The sequence below is a fragment of the Vicugna pacos genome, chromosome 14 (assembly GCF_048564905.1).
Source record: "Vicugna pacos chromosome 14, VicPac4, whole genome shotgun sequence".
Taxonomy (NCBI): domain Eukaryota; kingdom Metazoa; phylum Chordata; class Mammalia; order Artiodactyla; family Camelidae; genus Vicugna; species Vicugna pacos.
This window is the reverse complement of record NC_133000.1, coordinates 13,718,539-13,735,726: the sequence shown is the minus strand read 5'-3', so window position 1 is coordinate 13,735,726 and position 17,188 is coordinate 13,718,539. Positions and strand designations below refer to the sequence as shown.

General features: G+C 32.7%; 1 protein-coding gene across 6 annotated transcripts in view; it reads right to left on the bottom strand.

Annotated features, from left to right (window-relative positions):
* The window catches only part of INTS6 (integrator complex subunit 6), an 82,246-nt gene that overhangs the window by 5,696 nt on the left and 59,362 nt on the right, over window positions 1-17,188 (bottom strand). For all 6 annotated transcript variants that reach the window (XM_072976188.1, XM_072976190.1, XM_072976191.1 and 3 more), the window contains 10 exons: window positions 16,324-16,449; window positions 14,787-14,941; window positions 10,797-10,949; window positions 10,538-10,670; window positions 9,529-9,623; window positions 7,366-7,476; window positions 6,173-6,388; window positions 3,833-3,959; window positions 2,872-3,014; window positions 2,426-2,657 (listed from right to left, as the gene is read on the bottom strand). In XM_072976188.1, the coding sequence (XP_072832289.1) occupies window positions 2,426-2,657; window positions 2,872-3,014; window positions 3,833-3,959; window positions 6,173-6,388; window positions 7,366-7,476; window positions 9,529-9,623; window positions 10,538-10,670; window positions 10,797-10,949; window positions 14,787-14,941; window positions 16,324-16,449 (1,491 nt within the window). The remainder of the gene's footprint in view (window positions 1-2,425; window positions 2,658-2,871; window positions 3,015-3,832; window positions 3,960-6,172; window positions 6,389-7,365; window positions 7,477-9,528; window positions 9,624-10,537; window positions 10,671-10,796; window positions 10,950-14,786; window positions 14,942-16,323; window positions 16,450-17,188) is intronic.

Sequence of the window (17,188 nt, the reverse complement as noted above, 5' to 3'; positions counted from 1 at the left end):
CTTCAAAGAGAAAAGAAAAACAAAGCTGCAGAATGGAACTCTTACTTCCTACCATTAAACTTTCACCCACCACACCCACTCTGCTTTAATGGAAGCATTCTTCACTTGGGCTCTGGACCCTTCCCTTCTGCCTTCATAGTGACTCTGTAACTGTGCTTTCTCTTACCTTCATTTTCAACCTCTCCCTCCCAATTGGCTCCATCACACCAGCAAACATATTCAACTCTGTCATCTTAAAGACCTACAGAACTGTTCCAATCCTCTCAAATGATCTGTTTAAGAAATATCTGAGCCACCAACCACTTAATTCTCTTTCCATTTAGCTTCCATAACACTAAATTCTTCCCTATTTTCTCCTCTATTTCTTGGATCCTTCCTTCTCAATCTCCTTTTCTAAACCTTATTTCTCCTCTTTACTTTGGTACTTTCAAAGTTCCTTTCTAGGCTTTTTCTTCTGTTTCCCTTGGTGTGATTTAATTCACCCCATGGGGGTTAAGGGTGCCTTCCATACCAACCCACTCTGGCCCAGTCTTCTTCTCCTGAGTTCCAAACTCAACTTTCCATCTTCTAATTTAGGATTTCCAATCTAATCGGCATTACTAAACTAAACTCATTCCGCATCTCTTCTTCCACTCCACCCCTGACACACTCAAATACACACACTCAACTCCTCCCTTGCCCTGACTCCAACATCACCAAGTCCTCTGTTGATATGTCCAAGTATTTCTCAAATACATATGCCTCTCACAACCCCAGTGCCAAGTCACACCAATTGCTCTTCCCCGTGTTTCCTAACTGGTTTCTGAACATCCATAACAATTATTTAATAACAGCAAATACTCAGTCACTGTCCACAATCTCTAATTACTTTATATATTTTGTCTGTGAAACGTTTAATTTTCTTTGATTTAGGGTCCAAATCAGGCCTGTACATTGCAACTGATTTATATGTCTTTTAACTACCTTTTAATCTATAAAATCTTTCTGTATGTCTCTTGTTTCTATCCATTTTCTCCCCCTGAAAAACACACAAACACACCAGATTCCTTGTCCTATACAGTTTTCCACAATCTGGATTTTGCTAACTATATCCCTGAATTGCTGTTTAACATGTTTCTCTGTCCCTTTTATTTCCTAAAAATTGGTAGTCAGATACAGAAGCTTGATCAGATTGATGTTCAATATATTTTTTTTGGCAAGACTACTTCAAAAGTACTATTGTGTAATTCCAACAGGAGGTATTATTTTATTTGTTTTCTCTCCAGTTTGAGATGTTATTAGCCATGAACGAGCACTACCCTTATAATTAAAGAATCCATTAACTCATTAAGGGTTCTCTACATCAATTCTCACTCTTCCCTAATAATATTCTATACAGTAAGGTCAGCCTGATCTTTATAAAATGCTAATCAGATTAGATCACTATTGCTTTAAAACTTTTCAATGGATTCTCACTGTCCTTAGAATAAAGTCTAGAATCTTTACAATGGCTTCCAAGGCTCTCTCTGATCGAGTCTCTTCATGTGTATCATTCATTCTCACCTTACCTTATTCCCAACAACCCTTCAGTATTAGAATTCTGTTAGTTCCCTTAATGCCCTTCTCTTTACTGTATGCCTCTGCACATACTCTTCTCAGACCACTACTGCAGCAAAGGCAAATGCACAGCTTTAGTTAACTCATTCCCATTCATCCCTCAAGTGTTAGCTTAAACATAACTTCCTCAGTAAGTACCTTGATCCCACAGACTAAGTTAAATCCTCTGGCCAAAAGCTTCCACGATATACCTGACTTCCCTTTTTGTAACATTCATCACACTTCCAATGAAATGTTCAATGACTCTCTTTCCTCACTCATTATAAATGAAGGCAGAGGTCACTACTGCCTTATTCACTGCTATACTTCAGTGCCTAGCACTGTCTAACATATGCAGGGGAGAGGGTATAGCTCAGTGGTAGAAGTGCCTAGCATGCACGAGGTCCTGGGTGCAATCCCCAACACCGCCATTAAAAAATCAGTCAGTAAGTAAGTAAATAAATAAACCTAATTACCGCCCTTCCAAAAAACTTTCCTTAAAAAATTAAATAAAATAGCATATGCATTTAATAATTAGTTGTTGAATTAAATTGAAATTGAAAGCCATCTTTCTGTGGGTATTAATAATGCCCTCTCTTTGAAAATTGCTACTTTGAAATACTCAAGATTTGCAAATGATATTTTAGGATCGTGATAGCCAATTAGCATAATGAATATATGAACTGTTCATTCATTAGAAAGTTACAAAAATGATTACATGCTAATTTAGAACAAATACCTTTTTTAGGTACTGTTGGATTTTATCAAATTTTTTTCTAAAATATATGACAAAAATCTCTTCCATGAAGAACCAAAAAGCAGCAAATAATATTTAAAGAAAAACTCTTACTTTTATGAAGAGGAAGGGGTTTAATAAGATCTGGCTGTGCTTGAGTCATAGGTACAGGTGGTCCTTTTCCTCCAATATGATTGTTCACAACTGGATTCTGTTGTCTGCCTCTTAGCAGTGGAGACATACAGCGACGTCTTTTAGGGATGCCTTGCATATTTGGTTCTCCAGGTCGTTTATGTTTATTTTGAGGTCCAGCCACAAATTCATCTGCCTCATCTATCATCATACCCTGTAATAAAAAAAGAATTTCCCTGGCTTTACATAGTTTTTAAAATGGCACAACTACTTCCAATTCCCTTTAAAATAATTATATTTTAACTATGTTGACATTTATTAGATATTCTACCAAGAAACAGTTTCAGCTTACTTTAGTTAAATTAAGAACTGTTAAATCCCCACTGCCTAGCACAAATAAATTATGTAATGGAACATTTCAAATTTACCTTCTTATCCAGCTTAAACGGGTTGCCAAAGGTATGCAACCTTCGAGGCTGATCAGGATCAAGTTCTCTTAGCGGAGAAGGTACTTGCTTGAGGTATTCCTGGTAGTTCCCCATTTGTGCTATAGGAACACTGTGCACTTGATCTTTCAAACAGAACAGAGGAACAACAAAAGTTAACCTCACTAAAGCTACTCTCCAATTGAACATCTTCTTACATATGAACACTACCTGGTGTTATTCTAGGCAATCTTTCCTTACCACATATTCTAAATTAGTTTGTTGCCATATTGTGACATAAAGTCTTGAGATATTTTTAACATAAAATTTTAAATAATTGATTTTATTTTCTAAACGAAAAAAAAATATTGCAGTTAACTTTGGTGTAAAGAATAAGTAATATGTATAACCTTTCCATGGAAAGAAATGTCTCTTTCACTCTATCCCAAATAAGCAGAATTTAATTATAGTGGAATTTACAAAAAAGAGGTAACACATAGATTACCCTTTTTACATAAAGCTATAGTTGAAATGCTTACATCAATCAGAGTTGGCAAAGGGTTAAACTCTCATCTCACTTGTTTTGTAGTAGGTGCCATGGATATGAAGGAAATACCAGAATATGACACGTACTGGCCATCCAGAGTTAAACTATCATACTAGTATATCACAAGAAAAGGAATTTTTATGTTTGTGTTGCTATCTATGCTTGAATGTATGAAGAAAGCCAAAAAGGAAGCTGAACTGTTAACAAAGGTTGTTACCTCTAGGGAATAGAATTTGGGGTAACAGTGATGATAGGAAGAAATGTAGAGAATGAGGAATTACTCACTTTTTACTTCATTCAATGAGAATATAATACTACTGTAATAATTCTTTAAAAGTTACATTACCATACTAATTATTTTTCAATATAAAGAAAGAAATTTACTAAAGAAATACCATATTAAAACCATGATCTAACCTTCATCCTGTCCTTTAAGAAATCGGCGGGTGCTCTTCAAAAGATTAGATCTCATTCTTGTTAAGTGATCCAAAAGATTCCGTCTTGGTATGTCATATGCATTTCTAAATGTCTGTGGCTTCAAATCCTATTTAAAAAGAATCAAAGACAAATTTTACTTTCAGACACAGAATTAAAAGAGACTAAAATCTCCAGTCTGCAGCATAGCTTTAGAAATAAGATACGTGAGTTAAACTATTATATATAAAACAGATAAGCAACAAGGATTTACTGTATAGCACAGGGAACTAAATTTAGTATCCTGTAATAACCTGTAATGGAAAATAATCTGAAACAAATATATATACCTGAATCGCTTGGCTGTACAGCTGAAACTAATATAATATTATAAGTCAACTGTACTTCAATAAAAACATAAAAAAGAATAATTTGGGGAAAGAAGATATAAAAATTAAACAATTAGCTTAAAAAAAAAGGATAAATAGATATGATATAATCTTAATGTATTGTTTTAAGAACCAAAAGGTAAAAAGTTGGTAGTGAGGCTCAACCAAATAATCTCAAATTCACATCTGTCCAAGATTTTATTATATATTCTAACTAAGAGAAGTAAATACCTTAGAAAATGATTTCCAAATTTTAAATATGAAGGTTTAAAAAAAAGCTTTGATGTGTAATTTATCTACCATAAAACTACCCATTTTATGTACACAGTTTGACGAGTGTTAGTAAATGTATACACCTGGGAAACCATCACTATGATCCAGGTTTAGAAAATACCTTCATCATCCCAGAAAGTTCCTTGTGCCCATTTGTAGTCAATCCCTGTTCCTATCCCCAAACAACCACTAATCTGCTTTCTGTCTCTCTACATTTCCATTCTATAAATGGAATCTTGCAATATGTAATCTTTTCTATCTGGCCTCTTCCACTGAATATTTTTTTGAGATTCATCCATGTTGTTCATGTCTATCAGAAGTCTACTCCTTTTTTACTGTAGAGCAGTTTTGCATAACATGGATATACCATCTTTATCCATTCACTAGCTGATCAACACTTGGACTGCTTTCAGTTTGGGGCTATTACAAATAATGCTACTCTCAATCTGTATACCAAGCCTTTATATACCCACATATATATTTTCATTTATCTCAGTAGATATCTACAAGTAGACCTGCTGGCTATATAGCAATATTTACCTTTCTTAAGAAACAGCATACTATTTTCTATCAACAATATGAGAATTCCAGTTGTTTTACATCCTTATCAAAACTTTGTATTTTTCAGTCTTAAATTTTAGCCAGTCTAGTGGGTGTGAAGTGAGATCTCATTATGGTTTTAATTTGCTTTTCTCCAAGGGCTAATAAGGTTGAACATCTTTTCATGTGCCTATTTGAGTTAGCATATCTTACTTGGTGAGGTGTCAGTCAAATACTTTGTCCATTTTTATTGGACGTTTGTCTTTTTATTATTGAGTTCTTTATATATTTTGATATAAGTTCTTCATTCGATGTATGTTTTCCTCCCAGGCTGTAGCTTGCCTGTTCATTCTTCAAAGTTTCTTCTGAAGATAAAAATTTTAATTTTAATGAAGTTCAATTTATCAAGTTTGTGTGTGTGTGTGTGCATTTTGTGTTATATTTTAGAACTCTTTGTTGACCCATGATCCCATGGAATAAAGATATTCTCCTGTTTTCCTGTAGAAGTTTACAGCTTTAGTTCTTATATTTATGACCATGAACACTTAAAGTAATGTGATGTTAGGGTCAAGTTCATTATTCTGAATATGGATATCCAATTTCCCAAGCTATTAATCAAAAAAAATTGTCTCCTTCCGGATTGAATTATTTTGACACCTCTGTTAAAAATTAATTTGACTCTACGTGTGAGGGCCTACTTCTAGACTCTGTTCTTTCTACTGATCTATATGTTCATCCTTATGCCAGCAACACGTGTTGATCAATGTAACTTTACAGTAACTTTTAAAATTAGACGATTTAAGGCTTTTAACTTTATTCTTTTCCAAAATTATTTTAAGTATTTTAGAACTTTTACACTTCCATATAAATTTTAGAATCAGCTTGTCTGTGCCTACAAAAAGACTAACGGGATGAAGAGCTTTTTAATGAGTATTCACAAAGCATTTTAGGATCATACTGTGCACCCAATGTTAGCAGTATTAATTATTAAACTACAGTGAACTCTACCATAAGTTATGTAATTTTAGGCAATTTCTAGGACTGTTTTTTCTTATCTATAAAATGATTTATTCTTTGTCAGATGTATTCAACAATATAACACAGTATAACTAGAGCAGTACTAAATTCATATAACCATTACCTTATTGAGCAAAGCAACTTGGAACCCAGTGTATTCTTTCATATTAAGGTCTAGCAGTCTGTGAGGAACATCCTCTGAAATTCCCTGGAGCAGTTGTTGAAAATCTTTCCTATAAGCCATTGATAAACCATGTGATCGGCTTCGGACTTTAATTCCAGTTTCCTGTACTACTTTTTTGCCTACAGAACCGATGACTCGATCAGATTCTATTTTGGCCTAAAGTAAAAATAAACAAAAGTTGTCTTTATATAATCTAAAGTAGTAAATTAAATACTAACAGTTTTGGTCTTCTACAAATTATTTATTATATTTAAAAAGTACATAAACTAAAGTAAGTAAACTAAACATAGTTTAAATAATAATTTCTTATGATTTTAAATCATCACAATTCTAAAGTTTTGGAGCAAGGCACACAAACACAACTTCAATTTATTTTACTTATTAATCACTACACTTAAACCATGAAATGTAAATGCACCCTAAATGAAAATAAATATTCCTAAATTTAGAAGTGATATAAAATTAGGAAAAAAAATCAATATTTAAAGACACTATTACTAGCACATAACTAAATGTTCATAGATATGGCAAATAGTGATGGAGTTTTTCACTGGAAAGCAAATAGCAATATTTCAACTCTTTCCCACCTACATTTCAATTAGCAGTTAAAGGAAAGACGGCAAAAGTACAGGAAAAATTGTTTTATACTTTAGTAACTTGGCAGTCAAACTGTACACTATGTGACTACTATAGTATCTATTAATGTGATTTACATCCAAAATGACAAAATTCAGTATTTTCAAACATTTCAAAAGAAACTCCCATTTTGAAAGAAAAAAAACTGTAAGTTTTAAAACATAAAGAAAAAGAAACTGATTTCTTGGTCTAAGAAAAATAACTTTCTAACATAAATTTCCCAAAAGAAAATATAAAGAATATTCAGGTACAGGAAGAGTAGGACCGTATTAATAAAGCCATTTTCACACACTAGCAATTATTATTTGAAATCAACATTTCAAAACATAGTATACCATGTACCTGAGACAGAATTATGTTAATATGATATACATGGTTTTAAAATATATTAATGCAATGAATTCTATTAGAACCATCAAGAACTAACACCTGGCCTATTAACCATCACAGCCAAAACCATTCAAAATATTTAATTTGACTCTATTTCTGCACAGTACCTGTTGACTCAACTTTTTGAGGTATGAAATGACACTGTAACTAAGTCCATATTCCATACTGTCTGCTATTAGGTTAGGTGCTCCCATCATTCTAACAGCTTTCTTCAAAGGCTACAGGGAAAAAGAAAACACCATTCAATCTTAAGCTTGTCAGAAATTCATAGCTACATGTAGTGTCAATTTTGAGAATTTCACCCACCAAAATGTCTCCTTTTCTTATATAAGAGTCACATAGTCAGATCTGTATTTCAGTAAACTGTCTGTCAGTGAAAGGCAGTTTGAAATACTAAATAAGGATTAGAATCTATAATAACAACAACCAGAGCAAGAAATGGTGAAGTCCTGGACTTCTTAGTATCACTAGAGACACTAAGTTTGGAAAAAATGGGCAGGAGACACATTGCAGAAGTAGAATTGATGGAAGTTGGGTAGTCAGTGAAAAGGAGTCAAGGAAAATAGAGGATTTCTACCTTGGGTAACTGGAAGGGTTGTGGCTCAACCCCTCATTAGCTTTATGACCTCTCTGCGCCTTAAGTGTCTCATTTGTAAAATAATAATAGTAGTAACTACATAGGGCTGTCATGGGATTAAATGAATTAATATATGTAGCACATCTGGCACACTGTAAGTATTCAGTAGGTATTCATCATTACTACTATCATTAGCTGAGCTGAAAGAAAAAATAAAAACAAGCTCTAGAGGAAGAATGAGGAGGCAAAGATAAGTGTAATATTTACTGTGGAAGTGGTACAGTGAAATAATTTTCAATTGTAAGGAGAGGCAAATTAAGAACCACTTTGTGTAATGAAAAATATCACTAGCAGGACTGTCTAGCATACATAAATGGGACAAGTCAGAAAAAGGATGATAACCATTCGCTGACATATTAGAAAACGTATAAGAGCCCTCATGTCAAACTGGAATCAAACCCCAGATCTGAGATTTAATATCCATGTAGCTTTGGCTAAGTCCTCTGGGCTACTATGAAACATATGAATCAAACATGTAACAGTTCATATTCAAGTGTTTCTTTTTTCCTCTCTCTTACATAGCAAGCACAATGTGCTAGATACACACAACTTTTCTCTTATAATTAAAATACATGATTTTCACAGCTCAAGAAATTAATGTCCTTACTAGAGACCATTTAGATAGATTAACTACAGTCAAATGCTGTAATATTCCTGCAGTAAAAGCAGAAGTAATGTTTTCAAGTGCTTTTAGTGTAGATCTTTTTGTTAAGATGTTACTTTTCATAAAATAAATAATGTATCTAATAATATATGCATTATTGGTCTTATCTATTATGATATACTAGGTTTCAAATAATCAGAAAACCTGTAGTACTAAAAATAAAAGGTTCTATGAGAATGTATGTTTATCTACCTAAAAACATGTTTCTGGAGATTTAGGAAATAATGCAAACACAAACCTTTTTTTGTACCCTTAAAGAAAAGTAATTATAAAATTGCAATGTAAAAATGTAGTGTAACTAATATACATAAAACAGATAAATAACAAGTTTATACTGTATAGCACAGGGAACCATATTCACTATCTTGCAGTAACCCATGGTGAAGAAGCATATGAAAACGAATGTATGTATGTTCCTATGTGACTGAAGTATTGTGCTGTACACCAGAAACTGACAAAACATTGTAAACTGTACTTCAATAAAAAAATTTTTTTAATAACATAAAATAAAAAAATTAAAAGGTAGTACAACAATTGAGGTTAAAAGCCTAAATTCTAAACCCAGGCTGCCTGGGACTGAATTCCTGTCTCCCATATATCAGCTATGTAGCCTTGGACAAATTATGTAATCTTTTAGTGTCTTTGTTTCCTCATCTGTGAAATAAGAACAGTGATTTCTGCCTCATAGGGTTACTATATAAATTAAATGAGGTTAATACATGTCAAGTGCTTAGGATAGTACCAGGCCTGGGCAAGCATTATACATGTTCTCATATTCATCATCATCATTATTCTGCAAATCACTGTAACATTTCTTTTCTATTACATCTATACAGATCATTTGTACACTCAATTTTCATGACATTTATTCTGTAACAGCAATAAATAAAAGTTTTAATACCCACAGTAAACTATAAGCATAATGTAATATTTTCTAATAAGTTCTATTTTAAACAATAATATTCTTACCCCAAGATAGTACGGAGGCATTGTCTTCAAATAACTTTCAAATGACTGTCTCCATTTCAATGTTGGTTTTGCTTTATGTACTTTAAACAAGTCATCTATAAATGTATAATGTGAACAAACTATCAACATTCACTGTTTTTATACATGAAAATCAGGTCAAATAAGTTTCATTTTTAAAGTCTGCTTTCTTATGTATGCAAGAGAGAGGAACATCAGATGTATCTTTTTAACAAAATTAAAAATGGTAAAAATTTTGGTTCTGGCATTTTTGAGTAGTAATACCACTTTAAAAATGAAAAGGTGCCAATTCTGGTCTAAAATTACATGTAATAATAAAAAGGGAGAATCAGAAAATACGTAAGTAATATCTAGACATGAAACAGATTTGAAGACAGAAACAAAGTATGCATGGTGTTTTCTATAAAATATACCTACTAATATTTTGACTATAACTTTTAAATCTGATGGGTTCCATGAACGGAAAGATGTCTTCTCCAAAAATACCCCCTCAAAAAATTACAGCCAAATTGTCCCCAGAAACCAACTTTAGGCTTATCATGTAATTTTAGAACAAATTCATTCATTTTTTTAAAATTGCCAAATGAAAATTATAAATTCCTACAAAGAAAACATACTCAAGATCTTATAAATATGAATTGCTTCTACAAAATATCTATTTACCAAATACAAACTGCATCACCAATTCTAACTATGTAAGAAATCTAACTTGAAAAAGCTTAGAATTTTTCATTTAGAAATTTAAAATATAGTATCTTCAATAGTTTGTAGGATCAAAAATGGTTTGACATTGATCTTCTATTTATCAGAAACATGTACAGTTTGCTATAAAATCTTAAGACAGCTGCAATATTTTAGAGTAATGAAAAAAAAAGAAACTTCACTTATTTCCAGAAGACAAGAAAAAAGAAAGAGATGTTTCCTAAATCTGTTTTTAGGAAAATCTGTATGTATGCTAAGCCACAGAGAATGTGACAAGAATGAGACTTACCTAAAAGGGGAAGGAGGACTGGGTAATTATAAGGCATCACAAATAAGTTGACACAATTCAGTGCTGTACTGGCTTTCAAGTAACCAAAGGGGTGGCCAAGTTCACTATATTTTGCACTATTGCTCACATATACCTGTTAAAAAGAAGTAGTTAAAAGTTTATATTTAATAACCTTTACAGAATGTTACATAAATCATTGATTTAACTTTTCAATAAACATCAAATTAAAATTTTAAATCATTACAGATGTTTAGCTCACCTGCCAACATGTTTGAGGAGATTTCCTTTCCAGGATAAATTGAGTCAGAGGTGAAGGTTCCAACTCGTATTTGTCAAAAGGCAATTTGTCAATAACCATCGGTTCACAGTCTGTACAGGAAAACTTCACTACAGGATGAGATGTACGAGGCGGCTAGAGGGGAAAGTCTTATTATTACTCTTCATGTAAAGAACCAGAAACAAACTCCTTTTCAGTATTCCTCACTACCAAAGTTTACTTAGTTCCTCAGTTCTGCTACTGAGAGTTTACTACTGAAAGCACCAGTTAGCTGAAAGAAAATACTTAAACATGTAATGCTTAAATTATATAATATTCACAAGAAAAAGACAAAGCACTTCAAAATTTATACAGAATAAATATAATGATCTTTGTTGATCTTAAAATCCAATTTATCAGACGTTAAATGCAAAATTTTAGAATTAAATAAGTACTTATTAATTTTTATGTCCAAGAAACAACTAATGTATAGGAACCTTCCAGAGTTCTCAACTGTAGCAATTTAATTACTTTAGTATAAAGTAGTGGCTTCCAAACAGATCACAATCATCGATTAGTAAATTTTTAAAATATACTTATAAATTACTTGTAAATTATTAATTTATAGGTACATAATAATATATACCAAATTAATATGAATAAACAAAAAGTAAACATAAGCAAAAGCTGTGTTTTCCTTCCCTATTCCACTAGACTGTTTCCCCTGTGGTATACACACTCTACTTTGGAGACCCTGCTCTAGAGGTACAAAAATCACAATACTTTAAGGGAAAAAAAAGCATGTACTCTATTTCCCACCTTAACAGTCTCCTTCCTAAAACTCTCACCAAGCGAAGATGGTGAAGGAAATACGAGCTACGGGGAAATAATGTGAAATGTCACAGCTATAAAGGACTCTTTATAGCCTCAGTTACTACCTGTATACACTGGTGGCTCCCAAATCTACTGTGCGGAGACTAGATCTCTCTCATTTCTCTTATGTATCCAACTGCCAACAAGACATAACCTGAATTTCTATAGGTCTCTCAGATGTACTATTACTAAATTCATTATTTCTCCCCCCAAACCACAAAACCTGTTCTAACAACCTAGATACTATTCTTAATATCACCTCCTCATCCTCCATATTTAACTGGCACAAAGACTTAGATAAAATGATACCACAAATCCTAAGCCACTTAGAACAACATAAACATGGCAGGTGTTCAGTATTTAGTCCGTGGCCTCTGTCAACACTAAATTCCCATCTCTCTAAAAATTCATCTTCTATTTCTTACCACTCTAATTCATGCCTTCATCATTTCTCAGACTAGATTAGGACAACTGCTTATTTTAAATTAATCTCCCTAATTTAGTCAGTCCCCTCCAATCAATCCCATGGTCATGAAATATAATCATGTAATTTTCCTGTCTCAAATTATTGGGTAAAAGTAGCAGCCAATCACCTAAAAATAGGGCCAGGCTCTTTTAATATTGTATACAAAGAACCTTTGACGATCTGGTCCCTATCTGTCTTTTAACTACCACCCTGTGCTCCAGCCATACCAAACTACCTGCAGTTGCCCAAACAGAATATCATCTTTCATGCCCCCGTGTTTCACGTTATCCCTGGACGCTTTGTTATTTTCTCCCTTGCATATTGCAGATGAAGTAAGTTTTGACGTCTGAACTGGCAAATACCAACCTCTAAGACTTCTTCCCCAACACGCACTCTCACCCTGTACACCAAACACATAGCAGGCAGTCAGGCACCACCTCCTCGGGGCTCTGCCCGCCACTCTATTACAGTTAGCTCTCCGCACTCCATTACATTTATATGGCTGACCTTCCTATTGAATGGAAAGGTTCCAGAGGGTAAGTACAATGTTTTACGCATCTTGTGCTCCTGTGCCTAGCATGTACCTGACACAGTTTATTGAACTGGTCTATAAAACTCAATAAAATTTTTGGATGAAAACATCGAGGTCTAAGAAGAAAGGGGGAGTGGGGAGAGGGGGAATCCTCTAGAACAATTTGGCAAAGAAAAATTTTTATTTATTATTTCATTTAATCCTCAAAACAATCCTATCAGATAGGAGTTATTATCTCCACTTAACAAATGGGAAATTGGGGCTTAGAGAAAATAATTAACTAAAGACACATGGCTGATAACTGGTAGAGCCATGATTCCAATTTAGAACCAATTTCTAATAAATCATATTTAATTTCAGTATTAATACTTCTATATGAAATACTATTATTTATAAAAATTTCATTTCCCTTCTAAGATTCTTCAGTTACTAAATTTTGCTAGTTCTTCCCAATATTATCTCTTTTTTATGATTCTCTCTTTGGTTATCTTAATTCAAACTCATCTTTCTTTCATGAACCATAGTAATAGCCCTCAAGGTAATCTGCTTCCATCTTTCAATTCATCTCCTACTAATTTTGCTGCATATAACCACCAGATTAATTTTCCTAAAGCAGCACTCTGTTAAAAATGTCTTCAGTTCTATGAACTCCACTGAGAAAAACTCAAATTCTCTAACTTTCCATTTAAAGTCATGAGCAATTTGGTTTATTTAATAGTGCTCCCAATGTCTACAAATATACTATGACCCACCTATTCTCAGCTATTTTCTACTCCTCTAAAGACACATTGTTCTTTTATACTTCCATTCTTTCTTCTCATACTGTTTCCTCTTCCAACTGAAATCCTACCTAGACTTCAAATTCCTCTATGGCTTGTAACAATTTGTAATAGCCCATTAGAGTAACATTAACAGATAATGCTTGTGATGTTGGTTTTTGATTTCTTCCTATTAGGACTTAACAAGTACCATACGTACTACTGAGGTGCTAAGACATACACAACAGAATGAATAATCAACAGTATAATATTTCATTCAAATATCTGTTCTATAAGAGTTTTGAAAGGGCTCCAGAAGACAAAGTAAAATGACCAAGGAAATTGAGAGCTTCTCTAAGGTCAGACTGAAAAAACTATGATGGTTCAATCAGAAAAAAAAAAAGAAATAAAGAAGATACCTCACTAAAATTTATAAAAACTTAACTTCATGTACTAACTTCATTAAATTCCTAATGAATAAAGGAAATGTCACTTTATAGACCTTGTATAGAATAAAAGTAAAAATTATTCTGAATAGTTGATATAGGTTTAAAGTATAAAAGTTTTCAAAAACAGTTCAGTTTAATCCATAAATGACAGCTGCAGGAAACATTATTAAAGACTGCTTAATGATCTTTGAAATACAATTCTAATCTTCTAAGAGAAACATCAAAAGGACCATTGTCATGCTCTCCCACAAATTATCCCATGATATCTTCAGATACTAGAAAAAAACACTAATCAGAAAAACACTGTATTAACAAGATTGAATGGATATTTCTATAAATTTACTCTATTATTTTAAGACCAATATAGTGGATACTGATAATTCACCATGATCATTCAATAAGCCTCCCTGTTTCTTAAAAATTCATGTAAACAAGACCAGAAAAATCTTTTCCACCCTAAACTTCCAGACAGAAAACACTGAATATAACTAAAACTATACAAATCAACACAAATTTTCAAGACTAAGTCCAAAAAGATTGCAAGCAAATCATCAGAACTATTTTCTAAGCCTTCATTTAAATTCTAGATTATGTCCTAGAGACAAATCCTCATATTAATAACATTGTTTAGAATTCAAAGAGAAACTCCTGTTATATATCTATGATTCTGTAACCAGATACCAGTAATAAAAAAAAAAAGCGTAGTATTAGATTCTAAAGGAAACAGATGTCTCTTTTTTATTACTTTATAGTGAACAACACAGTATAATAAAGCAAATAATAGCTTATCATAGCCCTTCAAACATCAGATTCCTATAAATTAGCCTTTAACTTTAACTGATAAGAGTACTTAAAACTAGTATGAAAAGCAGTTAATGGTTACTATTACAAAGTCACAGTCTCTCTGGTACTTACTAGTGTTGGAGAATTCTGATCTGGCCAAAAAGATTCTGGAACAGGCCAATGACCTATAGGAACCCCAGTTTTAGGATTTGGTCTGACATATATGAGTTTGTGACAGCTATGCCAAGGCTGAGATCCAAAAGGCCTTGATATATCTGGCTGCCCATCTACAGAAAAGAAAGTATATATTGTTAAGAGAAAAAAACATAAAAAGCTAAATTATACCCATTAGTACTTAGTAAAAACGCCCTAATACTTGTTCAATTCTGGATTTCCTTATTTCTCTTAAATGTAGAATGCTATCATGACTAAGACAACATTTAGATTAGAATTTACTAGAGTAAAATCACCAAATTGCAACTATGATTTCAACAGCTGAAAGGAGGTCCCACAGCACCCTTTGCTTGCCCAATCAGAATATGCAAAAAATACTTTATGACAAATTATTGTTTAATGAATAATGTGTCTTCCCCACCAGATAAGGGGAAACATCCGATTTCTTCATCATCATGCTTGGCTTAGTAAATACTAGGTAAATACTGCTAGATGAGTATTTCTTTAAAATCATTTTAACTAAAGCCTAATAACAAAAATAAAAATAAAAGCTTAATATGCAAATCTAGATGTGAAGCATCAACCTTTAATTTAAAACAACTGTAGCAAAATAGCAACTCTTCTCCAACAGTTCAGTAAATACTTACTTGGTGCCTACTCTAACTGAAGCCCTAAAATAATATAAAAATAAATACATCCCATGTCTACACAATTTAATTTTTTAAGTTTGTTTTTTTAAACCAATAAATTTATAGCATTACAATATATATAATCTTACCATCTCCTGCTCCTTCCCTATGATCCCCTCTGACCTTTCTTTTCTCTCAATTACCCACTCTAGTGGATTACCTTCACCAAGTGTCATTAACAACTTTCTGATTCTTGTCATAAGCTATGCTGTACAATGCAGAGGGTCCGGAAGTAAGCTGCCCACTGATTCTAGTGAAACTTCTTACACTCTTTGGCTAATATAAATCGTTCACAATTATAGAATTAGAATAAAGCCAGGTGGAGCTTAGCTAGAGTTAAAAGGATCAAGCTGAATGGCAAAGGATGGTTTCTCATTTTTTGGAACCACATCAACCATTTGATTCTGACCAGTTTGATCCTTAGAAAAAATGTAGCCAAGGAATTAAATAAACATCTAGGGTAGAACATTCTTGTGAATTAAGGGACATGGAAGAAGCATATATAACTGGAGAGAGTCAACATTGTGATACTAAAAAGGAAATATGCTAATCTGTAAATGCTTAAAAAGGTTTTGGGCTCATAAACTTCAGGCTATGAACAACCAACATAAAAAGGTGATGCTGCTAAACTACTATCATACTACCTTGGCCTTCCTATTTAATCTTCCCTCTTTACCAATAGCCATTTTGTCATCTTAATAATTTGGCCTTATCAATGTTAAGGCCAAATCATAGTAATTTTTCATTACTAGTTGAATACTAGGTAGAGCAAGTTTAAAATATCTGTAAGAGATGTAAAGTAATACCTTCTACAGGGGAAGGATCTGGTCCTGCTTTTTCAAAGTTAATTACTACCCCACTTTGCACTTTCTGCACCAAGGACTCCAGACACTGATTAAGCATTCTTGGAGAACATACAGAGTACGAGCGGCCTGAAATAAAAAGAATAAAGTGAACTAGTTAGTTGCAGAAATTCCTACTTTTAGCATGAAAGAACCATAGTGAGGTTTTTGACTGATTAACAAAGTTCAATGGTAAAGTTTGACTTTTTCATTATCTGATGGAATGATGAAACAAAAACAATGATTTTCAATTAACAGTTCCATTTTGTGAAAGTATGTACACTTTTTCTTCTAATTATAGGTATACAAAAAATAGAAATCCTGAGCTGAACAAAACATGATGAAAAAAATCACTATGTATATATATTATATAAAATGTGATTTTTAAATACATATAAATATAAAAACCTATCTCCAACTGTTATCTAATACAATTTATCTTCAATATACATACACCACAGCTGGTAACTAATCCCCAAAAATCTTTCTCCTGCTTAACGGAAGTATTACTAAGATTAATGCTAAGGACACAGTAGATACTCAATAATTATTTAACTGGTCTGCTGGCAGTTACTGCATATTTTAAGTATTTGCACTTTAATACACAGATAGTAGCAAGTGCTTTTCTGAGATTCATTTGGCTTACATACTTGGAAATTACCTATCTTAAGTGAATTTCCCTCTTGTATATCTTAACCTATAAAATGTTTGGTTCAGAAACATTAAAATGTTAATGATTAAGAAAAAGTACCAATGAAAAGATTTCCTAAACAGGGTTTTTCAATAAATTTAGACCTGTGCTGTCTCATACTGTAGCTACTGGCTATAT